This window comes from Vipera ursinii, assembly GCF_947247035.1.
Source record: "Vipera ursinii genome assembly, chromosome: 4".
NCBI classification, from domain to species: Eukaryota; Metazoa; Chordata; class Lepidosauria; order Squamata; family Viperidae; genus Vipera; species Vipera ursinii.
The window spans coordinates 17,728,851-17,748,653 of NC_139514.1; the positions used below are offsets into that span (position 1 = coordinate 17,728,851).

General features: G+C 40.0%; 1 protein-coding gene across 1 annotated transcript in view; it reads right to left on the reverse strand.

The window, feature by feature from the left end:
- GUCY1A2 (guanylate cyclase 1 soluble subunit alpha 2) overlaps positions 1 to 18,694 on the reverse strand; it is a 179,661-nt gene extending 160,967 nt beyond the window's left edge. The window contains exon 1 of the mRNA XM_083362412.1: positions 18,219 to 18,694. Coding sequence (XP_083218538.1) covers positions 18,219 to 18,545 — 327 coding nt within the window. The 5' untranslated portion in view covers positions 18,546 to 18,694. The remainder of the gene's footprint in view (positions 1 to 18,218) is intronic.
- Between the last annotated feature and the right edge of the window lie 1,109 nt (positions 18,695 to 19,803).

Sequence of the window (19,803 nt, forward strand, 5' to 3'; positions counted from 1 at the left end):
TATGAAATGCATAGATATTATGTATTATGTAAATATTATTTATGTGAATTCACTTTTATAGATTTGATAATTTTCATCTAAAAATTCACTTTGTGCAGAAAAAGTAGCTACTATATGATTGGTGTCAACACAATACTTTGCACCAAAACTCTGAAAACATGTTAAAACTTCTTCTGAACAAAACCACTTGGGACACTTTCCTGCCAAAAATTTCTGTCCTCATCCAGCTATTTTCATTATGATACATTACCGAAAAGTAGAGAGAGCATGATTTTCCTTATATTTTTATTATAACTTTGGGCCAGACATTCTCTTTCAGTTGATATCAGCTCAAAGAGTAGCTGTTGTGGGGAAAATTGGAGAAGGAAGGTGTGTATTTTTGCCATAACTTCATAAATAATATATGTTTATTATATTATATTATATTATTATATTATATTATATTATATTATATTATATTATATTATATTATATTATTATATTATATTATATTATATTATATTATATTATATTATATTATATTATATTATATTATATTATTACTATACTATACTAACTATACTATACTATACTATATATACTATACTATACTATACTATACTATACTATACTATACTATACTATACTATACTATACTATATATTGTATTATATTATTATATTAATGATGAAGGTATAACAATTTTTAACAATCCAGAATCTATCAAGGATATGATTGCAATACAGTAATGGTTAAAATATTATTTTTCTACCCAGGTAAATGCTTGTTCAAAACTGCATGTTGTGCTAATAACTGCAAGACCTGGTTACAGAATTAACCCATTTTCTGGATTTGGAAAATGCCCTGAAACATAAGGTGAGCCTGCACAATATTGCAAGGCACAGAATACTTTAACAATATCATGGCCGCCTGACCAAGCTTAGTCAGATGTGCTAATGCTACCCCTAGGGTTTTCACCTATAAATGTTGAGTTAACAAATTACTCTTCCACCTTGACTTACTTCCTAGAAAAATTGTTAATATAAAAGGAGAGAGGAGATCTCTGACATTGTCTTAAAGTATCTAGGCATGGCAGCCCACAGATACAATGCCTTTTTTAAAATAAAAACCAATATGATCTGTAATGTATTGGTCCTGTTTTACTTGAACTGTACCACGTGGTTTTGTATGCGGTTGAGATTGCTTAATTAGGGAGTTGGGTAACAGTTGCTGGCTCCTCAGACAAGCAGTCTCCAGGACCACCATTACTTGGCTCTAGGGCAGCAATAAAACCTCTTGCCTGCCGCCTACTGTCCAGCAGTATAAATAGCTGTGTAGAAGCCTTGGTTAACAGTTCAGTTCCTGCATTCAATAAAGCATGTTCCTGCCTGAACTCTCTCGCCTCGTCTCCTGCTTGCTGCAAAAAACCCAGTACACAACATGATCACAATTCCAAATGCATTCTCACAGCCCTAAAAGCAAGTTTTGTATGGCAGGGATTTTGAGTTAACTAAACAAAATCATTCTGAAAGGACTTGTAGTAGCTTGAACAAGCCTACATCAAAGGGGCTTGATCAAACTACTACATGTTCTATGTCAAAGGCTCACTGATGATATCATAAATAGAGATAAACAGAATGAATGAATAATGCTGAATAAATCTGGCAGGTTGAATATGTTGGTCTGTTCACATTTAGGGTTAGGTCCTAAATGTTGTTATTTTTTTCAAAAAAAAGATCAGGCCAGTAAGCTGTTCCCATCATGAGCTGTATGTTCAAAATTATTACACCAATCTCTGGATCCACTCTTGATTTTTACTGATCTTCACTCTATTCCAGGTATCAGGTTTCTTTATTTCAAAAATCTGTCTATTTTGGTGTGGGTGGGTGGGTGGGTGGGTGTGTATAAGAGAGAGAGAGAGAGAAGTAAATTTCAAACACTGAGCTGTCATCATGATTTATACTGGAATCAAGAATTTAATTAAATTTGGCTAATATAACCAAAAGGACAAAGGTAAAATTAGTGAAACAAGTAGTTGGAAGGGAAATAATTTCCTGCAGGAAGATAAATGTATTGTGACACACACAATTCAGATTATATGATGTATACTGCTAAAACTAAGTAGGCTGAGCTCACAATTTTTTCCCTAGTAACCACAGTTTTCTGCTTTCTGTATAATGTAAACCAAAGAAGTACATGCAGAAGTGACCAGTCATCGTGAATAATGAAAGAATCAGTTATTTAATTAGATGTTAATGCAAGATGATCAATCTTTAGTTTCAGTTCAAAGCTGAGGTTTATTTTTCAACTCAAATTTTATTTTCTACACTAAAAAGATACTTTAAAAGCAGCTCTTATAATGAATTAGTAGAGACTGATGACTTCATTTATTTCCATTCTATTTTAGTTTCATACATATCTAGCAAAACTTATTCTCTTTAATACATGAGTCTTTCAAAATAAAAACTCCTGCAATAAATTCAAAGACTCATAAATAGAGCCAGTTTGCTCTAGTGCTTAAGACACCAGGCTAGAGTGCAAGAGACCATGAGTTCTAATTCCTCCTTAGTCATGAAACCTATCGGGGTGACCTTGGCGGGTCACTCCCTCTCACTCACTCCCAGTCCAACCCACCTCACATGGTTGCTGCTGTGGGAAAAATAAGAGCAGAAAGGTGAGTTGGATATGTTCATCACTTTGCGTTATTTGTAAAAAATAATAAAGGAGGGAAGATAGATGATAGATAGATAGATAGATAGATAGATAGATAGATAGATAGATAGATAGATAGATAGATAGATAGATAGATAGATAGATAGATAAGTAGGCAGGCAGGCAGGCAGGCAGAGTCAATACTTCCCAAGATGTTTTAGATCCAAACTTTTCTAATATACAGACTTCTCTACTGAACCTTTCTCTAAAATCTGCAGATTTGTATGGATCTGAATTCCATGTATATGCCATGATTTGGAGAAATGTGCTATTCACATTTTTCATCACATTAAGTCAAAGCATTTAGAAATGTGAATCAAACAAAACTGTATGTCATCACTATGAATTAGCATTATTTACGGACCATAATCAGAAACAAGTTCATGTTGGTTGTGCAAAATCACCTTGCAATTTTTTTACTGTGATTTTAACGTTAAATGGCATCTTTGTGATTGAATCTATTTTGCATTCAAATTATTTGTTTACATTACAGATTCTGGTTGATATTCAAATTAAATAATGTCCACGCAGTGTAATTTTTTTTAAAAAGATCAATCCTTTTTTCTTTCTTTTCTTTTTTTTACTACTTGGGATGAATTCTTCTCACCCATTTTGGACTTGTAATGGTAAAGGCACAACTTGCGCAGAGTCCATTTTTCACTGCCAATTAATACTTGTCTTTGCAGAATTGTCTGCTTAGTCATGTGATTTACAGGTTTTCACAAATAGTGAATTTCATTGCTCAAAAGTAATAATGTGAAATATGATTTCTAATTTCCAGTAAGCTTGCTCCCCCCTTCCCATAATGAAAGAGATATCTGCTTTTCTTCATCAATCACTCAGTAATTTAGAATTACTTTCCAGTCCACCAAGATCCCTTCCAATTCTGTTATTCTATTTTGTTCAAACTGATGAAGCACAGGTAACAGAATATTGATTGCAATGAAGGCAGATATTTTAGCTGGCATCGAATAAATTTTTTTGGGGGGGAAATGGGGTTTTATTATGTTTGTAGTTAAATATACCAAAAAGGACCAGTGTTGGTTTTACTATTAAAGGGAATGTTGCATGTGGAGAAAGATCACAGGAATCTCCATTTTTTCTATCCTTCTATGTGAAAGTATAAGAACTTATGATGTGATAGCTTCAAATGACTAAAGACTTGGTGCAAAAGCCCTCTTGGCCTACAATGCCATCTGTTCTTTGAGGAAGTGGGGTCAGTCTGAGAAAATCTATAGACCACATAACACTCTCAAATGCAGAGGTGGTTCTCCATACAAGTCTAGATACAGAAAGTCTTCAGGTACAAAAACTTTAAATAGCCACAGCCATTTGATCTTGTCAGAATTGAGCCTGAGTCTGTTCTTTCTCATCCAGCTTTGCAGAGCTTTGAGACACTAGAATAGAACATCATCAGCATCACTTGGACAGTCCAAGGTTGTGACATACAGTTAGGTATGAACAGCATAGCAATTTTACCACATCCTGAACTGACATGTAGACGGTAAGAGGGAAGGGTGAGAGCATCAAGCCCTGAGGCCCACCACACATGCAGAATCAAAGCTGGACTCTGGATCACATACATACTAAGTCCACCAAAGATCATCAACAAATTTAATTTATGTTGACTCCATGCGCTACTCTGCCTTGGTCTGGATCCTAACTTGGTCTGGATCCTAACAGACAGTCCATTTTCTCCAAAAACTTTGGAGACTGCTACCCAACTATCTTCTCAACAAATTTCCTTAAAAAAAAGTCTGGATGCTAAATTAACGTCATTCAGGGCTGATCTATTTTATTGGGTTTAACAACAGCCCCTTGAGGAGGGAGCGTGTAGCCATCTTTTTTATGGCTGGAGGAACTACAGTTTCCCTCGAGGAAGATAAGGAAAAGGAATGAGAAAAGAAAAGAAACCATACTTAAAGAGGCATTCTTAATGGTACTATATCTATATTCTGGAACGACGTGTTGTGCTTTAATTAATCTCTTGTAAGACTTCTATGGTCTGTGTAAGCAGATATAATTAACTTTAACAGGTCTCTCCAGATAGTTTAAACTCGTAGAAACACCTTTTATATAGAAATACCTTTATTGCAATTCAGATGACGTTGTACAGCATTTCCAAGATATTCCCGAGGTGTCTCCAAGGTTAGAAGATGATAATGTTCCCAGGGTCTGCATATTGGGATCCCATGTTTTCTGCTAATGAAGCATGGCTCACTAGGGCAGAAGGAGGAGGAAGTCCATCCCAGAAAGGGGAGGGGAAAGGAAATACATCATATAGTAGGAGGGTCTGACTGCCCACACTGTGTTTTCTCCACCCAGCCACGTGGTGGCAGCACAATCTACATGGAGGGAAGTAAGTAGTGGGGTATCAAAAGGTTTCACCTTAGGTTCAGTACTCTTCAATACCTTCATAAATGACTTAGATAAGGGAATAAAAGGGGGAACTCATCAAATTTGCAGATGACACTAAGATGGCAGGAATAGCCAACACCCCAGAAGACAAGCTCAGGATCGAAACAGATCTTGACAGACTTGAACAATGGGCCCTATCCAACAAAATGAAATTTAATGTGGAGAAACACAAGGTTTTACACTTAGGCAGGAAAAACCAAAGGTACACGTACAGAGAAGGTGAAACCTGGCTCAGAAACAGTAACAGTGAGAGGGACCTTGGAGTCCTAGTGCACGATCACTTAAATATGAGCCAGCAGTGTGTTGCAGCAGCCAAAACAGCTAATACAATCCTTGGTTGTATAAACAGAGGCATAGAATCAAAATCAAATGAAGTATTAGTACCGCTTTATAAAGCTTTAGTAAGGCCACACCTGGAATACTGCATCCAGGTTTGGCCACATTACAAAAAAATGTTGAGACTTTGAAAAAAGTACAAAGATCCACAACTAAGATGATTAAAGGCCTGGAGACTAAAACATATGAAGAACGATTGCAGGAATTGGGTATGACTAGTCTAAAGAAAAGAAGGACTAGGGCTGACATGATAGCAATACTCCAGAATTTGAGGGGCCACCACAAAGAAGAGCGGGTCAACTTATTTTCCAAAGCACCAGAGGGCAGGATAAGAAACAATGGATGGAAACTAATCAAGGAGGGAAGCAACCTGGAGTTAAGGAGAAATTGCCCTAACAGTGAGGACAATTAACCAGTGGAACAGCTTGCCTTTAGAAGTGGTGGGTGCTTCGTCACTGGAGCATTTTAAGAAGAGACTGGAAAGTCACCTGTCTGAAATGGTATAGGGCCGTGGTGGCGAACCTATGGCACGCGTGCCACAGGTGGCACGCAGAGTCCTCTCTGTGGGCATGTGCACCATCACTCCAGTCCTAGGACTTCAGATGAGTTTTATAAAACCTTTTCACTTAGGCCTCCACCGCCGTGTACAAAAAAAAAAGGTTCAATCAATCAATTTCAACTTCTTGCGGGGAAAAAAAGGATCTCGCAAAGTTGGAATTGACTGATTGAACTTTTTAGTCCCACCCAGTATGCCGTTACCACTGCAGCCACGCCCACCCAATGGGCCACGCCCACCCAATGGGACATGCCCACCTGGCACCCAATGATACAGAAGTGGGATTTGGGTTGCAGTCTGGGCACTCAGTCTCTAAAAGGTTTGCCATCAAACCTTTTAGAGACTGGTATAGGGTCTCCTGATTGAGCAGGGGGTTGCGACAGAAAACCTCCAAGGTTCCTTCCAGCTCTATCCTGAAAAAAAACCCAGGATATAACTCTAAAAATATCACCATTTGATCACATTAAGATAAAAGACTAAGAGAATTAGTGAATAATAGAAGGAGGATGGGATGTTCTAAATGTGGAAGAGACAATTAGTAAAAGTATCAAGAAGCTATCTTGGGTGGAAAAAATGATCCTTGAAGGAAAGGTAAGAAATTGTCAAGCTAGCCCAACAGCAACACAAAACAAGCCAACCAAAGTCCAGCTCTATTTGCTTACACTGTATAGACAGAATCTTGCAAAAATAAACCTGTACGTACTGCCCCAAAGTAATGAATATACCCTGGGATATTCTAGTGAGTGACTACCCTAGATTTATCTCCCTTCCTGTAATCTAGTTCTTAACTGTGCTGTCTCAACCCCTCCCCTCCTTGGAATGCGTCCCCCTCCTTCGTGGGACACTGTTGTCTTACTGTAGTCTGTCACAAAAAGGGAAAGAAATGAAATGAATATAAAAATGATTTGGAAGATAGATTCACCTCCCCAAGAATGAACAGAGTGTGGATGTAAGAAAAGAAGATGTAGAAATGGAACAGAATGAAAATAATCACTGTATGTTTCAAAGTGCCACTTAAGCATGTAAGAAGTATGAAAAGGGACGCTTGATCAAATGAAGAAATGAAAGAAGTAGTGATTGAGAAAAAAAATTAATACAAGACATGGTTTGCTGCAAAGAGAGATGGGAGAAAGGTATTACATAATGACTGTAGACACAGTTGTGAACAGTGTAGTCAAGGAGACCATGGAACAGTTGATATTAAAAGAGGCAGAGAAAATGGGGCTTAATTTTGATGGAAATGGGAAAAATTGTTTTTGGAAGTGAGTGACTGGAGCTAAACTAGGAACCTCAAGCTGGGAGAATAGAAGTAAAAATTAAAAGGGATGAAGTTATTTGGGATATCATGGAAGTGAGGAAATGCTGGGAGAAGATATTCCAATAGCGATATGTCAAACAGTATGATTGAATCAAATGTTACAAATTTTGATGTCCCCCCCCTCAAAAAAAAATCAATGAGAAAAGTCATAAATGATCAGAGCATGTTGAAAATGATAAAGTTGCCAAAGTAGATAATTGTAACAGGAGAAATCTTAATATAGAGAGGCTGTTTCCTTATCAAGTAGCTGTGTCAGTTGTCCAACCTATTGTGAAGAAGGTTTCTTTCCAGAGGATTAGAAGAATGACATTTTTTTCTTGTACGGCAGAAAGGGAACGCTAGAAAGAGTGACTGCAGAAAATACAAGGGGATCCGGTTTTTAAAATGTGCCCAGAAAGATGTCACCAAAAAATTATAAAGGGTGACAATCAGCAAAATTGGGATGCTGCGGTGCAGCTTTAATCTGGACAGAAATTGTGCAAATAATACCTGAAAAAACACATAAACTTGACAAAACAAATGCTATTATATTTTTGTTTGTTTCCAGGAACTATTTAATAAAGTACTTACAGTATGCTTGATTTATGGAATGTTTTACATGAATATGTTATCGAAAGATGGTAAGAGTGTTGGGGTTTTTTTTAAAAAAAGAAAGCAAAGCATATGCAAGAATAAATGAATTGCTTAAGAAATAGCTGAACACTAAGCAGAGAGTAAAACAAGGTGTATTGGCCCCTTGGTTTAATATTTATATGAATACTGAGTAATACTTGTAATTATGTTAGAAGTGGACTAGTTGGGATGTATATGTGCATGTACTTTTGTATTTAGAGAATATACATTTTGGGCTAAGAAATCAAACACTTTGCATCTGCAATGAGGAATATGATAAAAAAACTGATGTATTAAAAGCCAATGTGGTCGGATTTGACAGAGCAAATGAAGTGGATAATTGCAAGTGATTTATAAATGGGGAAAGCTAGAGTAAAAATAGATGAATTTGTGATAGAATGTTTTATTAAAGAAGAGGAAATAGATGCAGATATTTTAATATAGAAAAGTGCTGGGGAAAAGATAACATGTAGTCTGTCACAAGGAATAAAGAAGGGGTTCCCAACCAGGGTTGCTCACTCCCCTTGGGAGTGTGAGACGATATTCCAGGGGTGCGAAAACTTGTCTTTTCAAAATTATACTGTGTGTATATAATTCATTGCCATTATTTTGAACTTTTGTAAGGCGAGCAAGAAAATATCAGAAGCATTCTAGAGGTGCAGGGTATAAAAAAGGTTGGGAGGCACTGAAATAAAGGTAGTTCTTGACGTAAACCATTCATTTGAAGTTACGCTGGCACTGAAAAAAGTGACTTATGACCACTCCTCACATTTACAACAATCACAGTATTCCTATGTTACATGATCAAATTTTAGGTGTTTGCCAACTGGCATGCATATATGATGGTGGCAACATCCCCGAGTCATGTGATCGCAATTTGCAACCTTCCCAATTAGCTTCCAACAAGCAAAGTGAATGGGACAAACTGGACTTAACAACCATACATCTTATTTAACAACTGCAGTGGTTCACTTAACAACCTTGGCATAAAAGCTCACTTAACAACAGCCTTGCTTAGAAATGGAAATTCTGGTTCCAATTGTGGTTATAAGTCAAGAACTACCTATATACCAGGATTTCTCAATCTTGGCCATTTCCAGGTATATGGATTTCAACTCTCTGAATTCCACGGCCACCATAGCCGTTGCTGAGAATCTGGGAGTGGAAGTCCACTCGCCTTCAATTTGCCAAGATTAGGAAGCACTGCTGTAAATGAATTAATGGAGATTGAATGCAGAAGTGTATGGCCAGTACAAACAAGTACAGTACAGTGAGCTGGTTTGGTCATAGAGGAAGTATGAATGAGAAATGCATCACAAAACAAATACATGAAGAAAGAATGAGTGAGCTGCGATGAAAAGAAAGACTGAGAAAGTCATGGTTGGATGCAGTTGATAAGATCCTGTAAAGAGTGAAAGGTTTAAGAACAAAGAACAGGCGACATGGAAATTTGCAGAACAATAGACAATCAATAGAAGAATGTTCTATTTGCCAGGATGGAAATGTACAGAAGTATAACAGCTGGATTTACAGTATTTAAATCTAAATGTAAACAACATTTAGTTAGGTCTACTCTGTTATCAGAAAAGTTGGTTCATTATTTCTTTCTATCCTTTCCATAATATTCTATATTTGGGGGGGGGGAGGACACAAATAATTGTACCAGAAGGATACAAATAATTGCATCAGATATTGCATAATCAAACCCAGATAGTCCAGATGACCTCTTAAATCAGTTTATATCCAGCACAAGAACCCAATATTCACTCATGAGAATTTCTCCTGTGAAAAGGATTGTATCTTTTCCATCAAATTAAGTGACAATGGCAGGTGGAAAAATCTAAAGAATCTAAATTCAGCCAAGAACAAATCTTTTCCATGAGCACTGCCACCATAACTGGCAGAAAGCACTGGTCCCCAGTTTCAAACTGGTTCACACATACCATCAATCATCTCTTGATCTTTCATGAGTTGTTTTGTACCCGAAACCAGGATTCAACTTGTTTGAAAATCTTTGTTTGGAATGATGCATAAGCCCTAAATGAGAAGTCCAATGGCAAGTTGCCACATAATACTGCGCTGCCACAAAGTAAGCAGTGATCAGAAACAAAGGCAACAAAATCTTAACTTAAAAAAGACCACAGTAGAGATTTCTTTTCAGCTTCAACAAGTCTGAATGTAGCTTATATACATTCCAGATGTGAATGATTTAAATTGAAACTAACACAACTCATTGCTTTCTATCTGAAGGGTGCAATGTAAGGAAGGTGGGCAAATGAAAGCAAAACGTATTAACTTGTGTTAATTTGTGTTTTTATTTGTGGTCCATCTTTAACCTCAGATATAGGTAGTCCTCAACTTATGACCACAAATGAGCCCAAATTTATGCTGCTAAGTGAGAAATGTGCTAAGTGAGCTTTGTCCCATTTTATGACTTTTCTTGCCACATCTGTTAAGTGAATCACTGAAGTTGTAAAACTAGTAAAATCAACGACTGTTAAGCAAATCTGACTTCCCCACTGACTTTATTTTTTATTTTTTATTTTAATTCCATTTATATCCCGCCCTTCTCCGAAGACTCTTTTGCTTGTCAGAAGGTTGCAAAAGGTGATCACATGACTCTGGGACACTGCAACCATCATAAATGTGAGTCAGAATGTAAATCACATAACCGTGGGGGTGCTGCAACATTCACAAGTGTGAAAAAATGGTCAGAAGTTGCTTTTTCGAGTGCCATAATTTTGAATGGTCACTAAACGAACTTGTAAGTTGGGGACTACCTGTACTAGCATAGATACAACACAAAGTCCTTATAAACAGAACACTGACACTGACATCCCCTAAACTCCGCTGAAGTTGTTACCTAGCCTGGTAACAAAAAGTTTGGATACAACCCACAAGCTCGGAGAACGAACCTTCACCTTCATAGATATAACTGGTTACCATATCTGAGCTACAAAGAAATTCATTTATCCTTTATTGTCATCTAGAGTTTTCCAACCTCAATACAATTTTATGTGCATTGAGAAGTGTAAACAGAGGTTACTTCCTGCCCTGCAACTCACATAGCGTACTGTTGTTCATGCTGCCGCTGGCCACCTGGGACAGCCTCACAGGAACTGGGATATTCCACATCAAATGTGCACACTTATGTTATCGGATCTCACCGTGAAGCAATATGATGCTTAGAAAGATCATTACACCAACATATGCACTGAAACTTCCCCTTTGGGTTTAAAAGCTCAACTCAGTGGAAATAACTTGTAAATGAATTTACTGAGGACTACATGGCATGGGTCCGGACTACCTACGGGAGCACCTTCTGCCAATGTCAACAACCCACCGCCCTGTGCGCTCCCACAGAGAGGGCCTCCTCAGGGTGCCACCGCTCAAGGAATGTCGGCTGGTGGCCCCCAGGGGGAGGGCATTCTCAGTGGGTGCGCCAGCCCTCTGGAACTGCTTGCCAACTGAAATCCGGATGGCCCCCGACCTCCGCACCTTCCGGCGCGACTTAAAGACTTACCTATTCCAGCAGTCCGGCCTGGCCTGATAGCTCTAATTGGGGTCCCAGTTTGTTTTTACTATTGTTTTTCACTATTGTTCAATCTGTATACCTACCTTACTCTGTACACCGCCCCGAGTCCCTCGGGAGAAGGGCGGTTTATAAAAACAAACAAACAAACAAATAAATAAATAAATAAATAAATAAATAAATAAATAAATAAATAAATAAATAAATATTTTCCCATTACGTGTCTATATCAAGGCAGATATCTGGAAGACCCAGCAACGGCAGAATGTTTAAGCTGTCTATCCTGTTTTCTTACCCTGGTCAAGTATGAATTTTTTTCTATTGTTGTTCTGTTCACTGAAGTCAATGGCCAGTAACTGAGATACAGGAAACCCAAGATAATATTTGTTAAAGTGGTTTTGCTGCTATGAATGAAAATTGTCTCTCTGATCACTTCAAATACTGAAGATATACTTTGGTTGTGTCTCCTTTATTTGTGGATCCAGGACAATTTTCTCATAGTTCTACCCCGCAGAATTAGCCATGCAAAAAATTTAACACCCAAGTTCTCCAGACCCACAAAATATCTATTTGTCCTTAGTACATCAAGGCAGCTTTGAACCCAGCCCTAAACACATGTACTCAAAAGAAAATCCTATTGTGGTTAACAGAATCCACTTCACAGTAGATCTGCTGTCTTCTGAATTTAAAAGACTTTCCTTTTATAAACAGAATTATGTGTTGTTCTATTTTTGCTTATCTGGAAATAATCTACATTAAACACATTAGAGGTTACACCACATCAACATATTTAGGAGGCAGTTCAATCTTCCGACTGTCCTCTTCAACCAATATTTAACTCCCAAAGCTATTAAATGTAGTCCTCAGTACATTCATTTACAAGTTATTTCCACTGAGTTGAGCTTTTAAACCCAAAGGGGAAGTTTCAGTGCATAGCATAAATCAGCCAGGATTTCACATTACCTATGACAATAGGACTTACGTACTTACTAAACAATTGAATTACTAAGAAGTGCTCAGTTCAAATCACACCTCTGTTGCAAACATATTAGCTTAATTGCTACATAGCATCAAGCCACGAACAAACTCAAGTTGAATTTTCCTTCCTATTTCTCCATCATTTCACACCGTCCAAAATTAGCCACCTTCTCTTTGTTATAAACCATCATTTTCCATAATAGGCTAAGGTTTGCACTTTAAAGCAGGATCACAACTAGCACGTTGATGCTTTATATTTTAACATTGGTGGCAAATAATACTAAAAATGGCTTAGTTTATGCAGTCACAACTACAGTAAGCATATAAAGCAATTTTAAGACATGAAAGAACTAAAAAAATCATTATTCAATGTAATGAAAACTGTAGTAAAAAGTCTTTCTAGTGACAGAAAGCTGCAATAGCTAATCTTTTACATTAGTGGCTTGTAAAGAAAGGCTATAAGAGTCTGTGGTTTCAGTCTCAATGTGAAAAATCAATTTATAATCTGAGAAGTAGAACAAGAAAAAGACTAAGAGACCACAACTAGTAATGGAATGCTCCTGACTTAATCTGTGCTTGTTTTTTTAGATTACCAGTAAAATACAAATATTCCCCAGAATATGAAAAACTACATCTATCTCTAAAATCATCATGTTACAATTAGTTTAAGGATCCCCCAAAGTATGAAAATATAATTGCTAAATCTGGAAGTGCTAGAGAACCTGAAATAATACAATAAGTTTCTTCAGATCTCTTTAAATATATTGTTCAAAAATCACTGAAATTATGCCATTGTTTTGTTAAGCAATTTAATTATTTTTCAAAAATATGACAAAGGTCAGTTGGGATTCTTCAGCTATGGATCTCTGCCTATGCAGAAAGAGGGGAACAAATTAATGAAATTCTATTTATACTGAACTATCTAACAGGCGTATAAAGAAAATCTTCTCTCTCTTCAACCCATTGGTAATTCTCCTTATCTTTCCTGATGTACCCTATTGAATATAAACTTGTCATCATGAACGAAAATGTCAAAAGCAAAATGGAACCTTTTGCTTTGATAGGCTAACAACGCAACTAAGCTCAGATAAAAATCTTTTCAAAATATCGGGAGGTTGGTTACAGTTGACAAATCATATAGATTCCTATCACTTACAGGAAATAAATTGGGCCATAGTATATAAGCTTGTTTTTATACAGCAATCTCTTAGCTCTAGCAAAAATAGCATGCATGGATCCATTCCACCCACCTTTAGTTAGTTCTAATAGTTCTAATATCTGGCATTAAAAATATTTCTAATATCTTTTTGCCAAATCCCTCTCCACATGGGACTATCCAAATTTCACTGCATGAAAATTTCCTTGTGGCCTAGTTTTTTTTAAAAGCTCATCTAAAACATTTCATTAAAAGTCAAAATTAAAAATAAACGTCAGTGTAAATGCCATTATATTTGAAGGGAAGGGAGTAAACGTAATCTAATTTACTATACGTCTGCCTGAAGTCAGAAAGTAGAATTAAGCTACCAACTTTGTTACTGTTAGCGTCTGACCCATGCAGGCATATATAATGGCTTCTGTACATGTTCAAAAGAAAAATTTCGACACCCTCCTGATTTTACTGCCTCCAAAATGAATTATTCTAAAACAGAATGAAATATCAATGATCCTCTTAAAGTAAATATCTATGATCTGTTGGTCATGGAAAGACCATTCATTGGTCAATAAAGTGAAAATCCAAACACAACAGGGGAAAGTCACATCTGCACTTCTGGACACAATTGATCAACGTGTATCGATATTGCATAGATATTTTTTTTTAAAAAAAAGACCTTAATCCTAACGGAGATTGATTCAAAGTTTTCACATGTACTAATTTCACTTTTAACATGTTGCACACTTCATAAAATAGTATGCAATAAGCTTCGCAAAATAAAATGGAAGGTGATGGATGCTCTATGGATCGCTATCCAAGATGACCAGTCTTTTTGCGCAGTTATCTAAAAAGGTTTTTATTTTCATTGTCACAGCATCAAAATATATACCATTGGTCTAATATGATTGGTTTCAAGTTTCCTATCAAACCAAAATAACTGTTGAATATTCCTCAACTACAAGTAAAGGCGGATTTCTCAGTAATATACCATTAAAGGGCATGGCAACTATGGGGTGGAGAGAGACATTAGACTGGGGCTAATCTGGTCCCTGCCCAGATGACTACAGGCATCAAGCATTAAACTAATCCACATAGTTTTATCATTTGTTCTGCCTCTTTACAATAATCATAGAATGGCTTTTACTAAGAAGGCAGTGGCATATCCCAGAGCTGAATTATATAACTGAAAACAGATTCTGGAACTATGTATAGGTGCCGTATAATTGTAACTATTTTATTTTTTAGCTCTTATGATAGTCCTTATTAGGAGAAATGGTGCAGAAACATTTCCCAGTTCCCTACTCAGAACTGCCCTCCTCCTGGATGGATGGATATGGATGGATGCATGCATGCATGGGTTTACACATACACACACACACACACACACACGAACACAATGTGTATATAGTACATATAGTATATAGTACATGCACATACACGCACACATATGTATATTCTACGCACACCCAAACACAGAGCACAAGGAAGAACCCCACAGGAACTCAATGAGAATTAAAACATATTCAGCAGACTCAGAAAACCACCTAACTTTTGGTAAAAGGGATTGGAAGGGGGGGAGAGAGAGAGAGGTTTAAATAGAGTATGAAAAAGTGGGGGGCGGGAGACTGGCTGGCACTTTACTCCAGCATTTGGTTGGAAGGAGCATAAATATTTACTAATTCCAAATAATGACTCCTTCCAGAATTCCCCTCAGTTCCACGTTTTAGGAATATAAGATCAGGACTTTCCTTATCTCCTTCTTAGATTCTTCCTTTTTTGCATTCTTGATAATGCCTCACTTAGAAACTAGAATCTTTCCTATGGTTCTTTACTATCTTGATGAGATTCCTAGCAGTATCTTCTAAGAGTCATCATACTGGCTTTTTATAACATGGTCTCGCAGCCACAAGAATAACCAATAGCTGGGCTAAAATGGTGGGAACCCTCACATATTGTTAAGCAAAATTACTAGAGTTGCAATGAACAAGTGTCATCTATGGCAATTAAAAGAGCAAAGAGCAGTTTCTTACGCATGGGACTTTCCTCAGGAGACTAATGAACATCTCTAGGGAGTACAGGCTAAACTGACGGCATTACATAAAGCAAAGCAGTACGTAACCAAGCTGTACTTGGCGATTTCTTTTCCTAGGAAAAACAAACAAGTTCAGAACTCAAAGCAGCTTGGAAGAAACAATACGGAATAGCCAAGAGATAAAGGGAAAGAAATTACTTTTCCATCTTTAAACTTTTTAATGGTGAGGGGGGAACAAAAACCATAATTCCAGTCAGGAGTAGAAGCCAGCGCATCCCAACAAGACTCCACAGCTGGAAAGGATCAAGCTGAATTAGAGTACTTCCAAGATCTCTGTTGGAAAAGGGATGTACCAATAAATGAAAGGATTAGCAGCAGCCAAGACTGGAGAGAAAGGGAAAATGCGCAGAAACTAGCAATTATGGGATACAGAATGAAGTTGGGTAGAGAAAATTCCTAAGTTACCTTTGACAAGAAGCATGGGAAACTGGAACAAGCCCTTTGACCAAAGAAGTGAAAATAAACTTTGGAAACAGGAAAAGAAGGACTACGTTCTATTGGAAGATGATTCATGGGAAGTAAACATCTAAGCCATGTTCTCTCAGTGTTCTTGTGAACACTGGTAAGAAAATAAACACAAATGTCTGAGTCAGATGATATGTGTCACAGCAGAATCAGAGAAGAACGGAATGTTGGAATACCATTCACAGGCCATCGCAAGTCTTGCAAATAGCAAAGGAGGACCAAGGCAAAGCTCTGTAGACTGCTTTTCATTACCTAGATTTCTCTGGAAAGCTGCTGTGCAGAATAGAAGCGTGGGGGGTGGGTGGGGGGGTGGAGGCTATGAAACAGTAATACCCCTGTGCCACAAGTATTCAGTAAAAAAAAAAACTCTTGTCTGAACTTGTAGGCTTTCTTTTCTTTCTGTTCTTTTACCGTAGGGCTTGTGTGGGAGATTTCTCAAGAGAATAATTCCACCAGGATGGTAGGGGAGCAATACAAGAACCAAATATTTTGGAATAAGTACAGAGGCAGAGTGCAAAACTTGGGTTGAAACTTAACATTAAGAAAACCAAGATCATGGCATCTGGCCCTCTCAATTCCTGGCAAATAGATGGGGAAGAAATGGAGGTAGTGACAGATTTTATTTTCCTGGGCTCCAAGATCACTGCAGATGGGGACTGTAGCCAAGAAATTAAAAGACGCTTGCTCCTGGGGAGGAAAGCCATGGCAAATCTAGACAGCACACTAAAAAGCAGAGACATCACCCTGTCAACAAAAGTGCGTATAGTCAAGGCTATGGTCTTTCCAGTTGCAATGTATGGTAGTGAAAGTTGGACCATAAGAAAGGCTGAGCGCCAAAGAATTGAGGCCTTTGAACTGTGGTGCTGGAGAAGACTCCTGCGAGTCCCTTGGACTGCAAGGCGATCAAACCGGTCAGTCCTAGAGGAGATCAATCCTGACTGCTCTTTAGAAGGCCAGATCCTGAAGCTAAAACTCAAGTACTTTGGCCACCTAATGAGAAGGAAGGACTCCCTGGAGAAGAGCCTAATGCTGGGGAAGATCGAGGGCAATAGAAGAAGGGGACGACAGAGAATGAGGTGGATGGATGGAGTCACTGAAGCAGTAGGCGTGAGCTTAAATGGACTCCAGAAGATGGTAGAGGACAGGAAGGCCTGGAGGAATGTTGTCCATAGGGTCGCGATGGGTCGGACACGACTTCGCAGCTAACAACAACAACAGAGGCAGAATTGCATTCCCCAAGCCTTCTGTGTCTTCTGGAGGGACTTAATGCTGCAAATTAAAAGGTGTCAGTTAAAGGTGACATTTATTCCCTCTCTTTTTTTTTTCTCTCCCACAAGGAACTCGGTGTGCATTTTTAGAGGGAAACAAAGAAAACGCAACAGAAAAAAGAGGAGGTTATGGGGGGGAGGGGGGGGCAACCTTTGGAAAATTCCGTTAAGAAACCAAGAGGCTTAAATGAGAAGGGAATCCTCCGAAATGACTCTAAATTCTGAATGAACCCGCTTAGAAGGGTCTGGAAATTCCTGATGTTTCGGACCACTTTGGTGGGAATCTGTAGAAAGAGTAATGCCCAAACAAACATCTGGAACCAGAGGAAGCCCTTCAACTGATTCGGGAGGGTCGGCAGCGGTGCGGGGGGGGGGGCAGCGAAGGGAGCGGGTAAGGCGACACCTGCTCCAGGGACAACCTGTGGCCGCGCTTTGAAAGTCCGCAACGTGAAGAGTGGGCAAAGATGGGGGGGGCGGGGTGCTACGGAATTTCTATGGCGGGTCGAGCTCTCCTTTTCCGCAAGCGAGCCCAGGTTGGAAGATTCCGACGGCGACAGAGCTTCTTGAACCCGCGCGTGTCCAGCGCCCAGCGCCAAAACAGCCCGCCGGGTGGAGAGATCCGACCTCCCTTTCGTCCTGGTCATCCTCCTCTTCCTGATGGGCGCGTAGGCATCCCGCCAACCGGTTCGCCTACCTGCCTGCCTGCCTGTCTGCCTTGCCTGCCTGCCTGCCTGCCTGCCTGCCTGCCTACCTGGCTGGCCCGCACAGCGATCGCGGCGGCCCGAAAAGGCGCATTTACCGTGGGGGCGGCGAGGCGGCTGATGCTCTCGCCCAGGGAGTCGAGGTTGACCCGCCTTCTGCGGGGAACCCTCCGGGAGCCCGCGGGGGCCGAGCCAGGGGGACCCGCCAAAGCCGCCAAAGCCTCCGGCGGCGGCGGCGGAGGAGGAAGAGGAGGAGGAGGAGCGGTAGCCACCGGAGTGGTAGCCCCGGACTGGGCAGCGGGGCTCCGGCTGCCGTTCCAAAGAAGCCTGGCCAAGGGGCACTCGCTCTCCTCCTCCGGGCTGGTCTCCAGGTAGTCCGAGCCGAGCGAGCTGAAGGATTCCGAGGAGATCTTTCGCCGGGACATGCTGGCGGGGAGGAAGCATCAGACGGCTAGGGGCTTCAGAGAGAGGCGAGGGAGTCCCGCAGGGCGACGGAGCCTGCTGGGCTGCTCATGGTCCAGGACGCATCGGAGCGCTTTCTTTTTCCCTCGCCCGCAGGCTCCACACGCGCTGCCTTCGCGCCACCGCCCGGCCGAGAGCATTTAAAGGCGACGCCTCCGTCCGCTGCCCTCCTTCTGCCCGGCGCTGCCTCCCTTTCTTCCCTCCTCCGGCCCTGCTGCCGCTGCCGCCGCCGCCGCCGCCGCCGCCTGCCTCTCCGGGTCGCTCGCCCCGCCTCCCCGCGCCTCCGCGGCCGTCACGTGCTCGGCGCGGGAAGGTGCGCCTCGCCTGTCGCCAAATTTAAAAGAGAAGCGTTGGGACCCGTGTCGCTCCTCCGGCTCCCGCGGCCTGGCTTTGCCAAGAATTGGGCTGCGCAGCAGGGCGAAGCCGAGGTGATGCTCTGCGCTCGGGGGGTGGGGGTGGGGGTGGGGGTGGGACAGCCAAAGAGTCAGCTGCAAGCTAGTTCACGCGTTGAGCGCCCGGGAGACTTCAACCTCAAGCGAGGCTTTTGCACGTCTGAATAGTCCCGACGCGATTTGAAGGAAAAGAACGTGGCGGCGGCGGCGCTGCTTCTGATTCTGCTTAGCATTTCAAGATCAGCCCGGTTCTGTGTTGTTTTTTTTATCTAACGCTTCTGATGATTGTGTATCTGGAAATGGGGCTTTATACAGAAGTACCACCACTTTATCTGTTGTCAGAAAAGATCTGGAAGCTAGCTGATTTGGGATCATCAAGATGCAGTTTATAGAATGTATATCTTGCAAATGCTAATCAACGCAAAGTGCGTTTGAATTTGAACTTTCCGCAGTGGTCTACAGAAGATGCTAATCATAGTGTTGGAAGCAGCCAACTGTCCCTCCCACTCGCTATAGTACTTGAGGATGTCTGACAGCTTCTGTTTAAAAACTTTAAGGAAATGAATACTCATTATTTCATGTGCAGCCTGCAGTTCCTCCTAATCTGTAACCCGAACCTCTTTCTTATAATTTTAATCCACTTGTTATAGTCCTGCCCTCTTGTGTAATATAAATTTATAACTCCTGTATGTTCTTCATCCTTACTGTCAAACAGCAAAGTCATGTTTACTCAAACATAGTTTACTCAGTCCTGCTTGAGATCTAGAATATATATAATCACAAAGTAAACATACTGTCTATAAGCCATGTTTGTACAATATTGGGACTT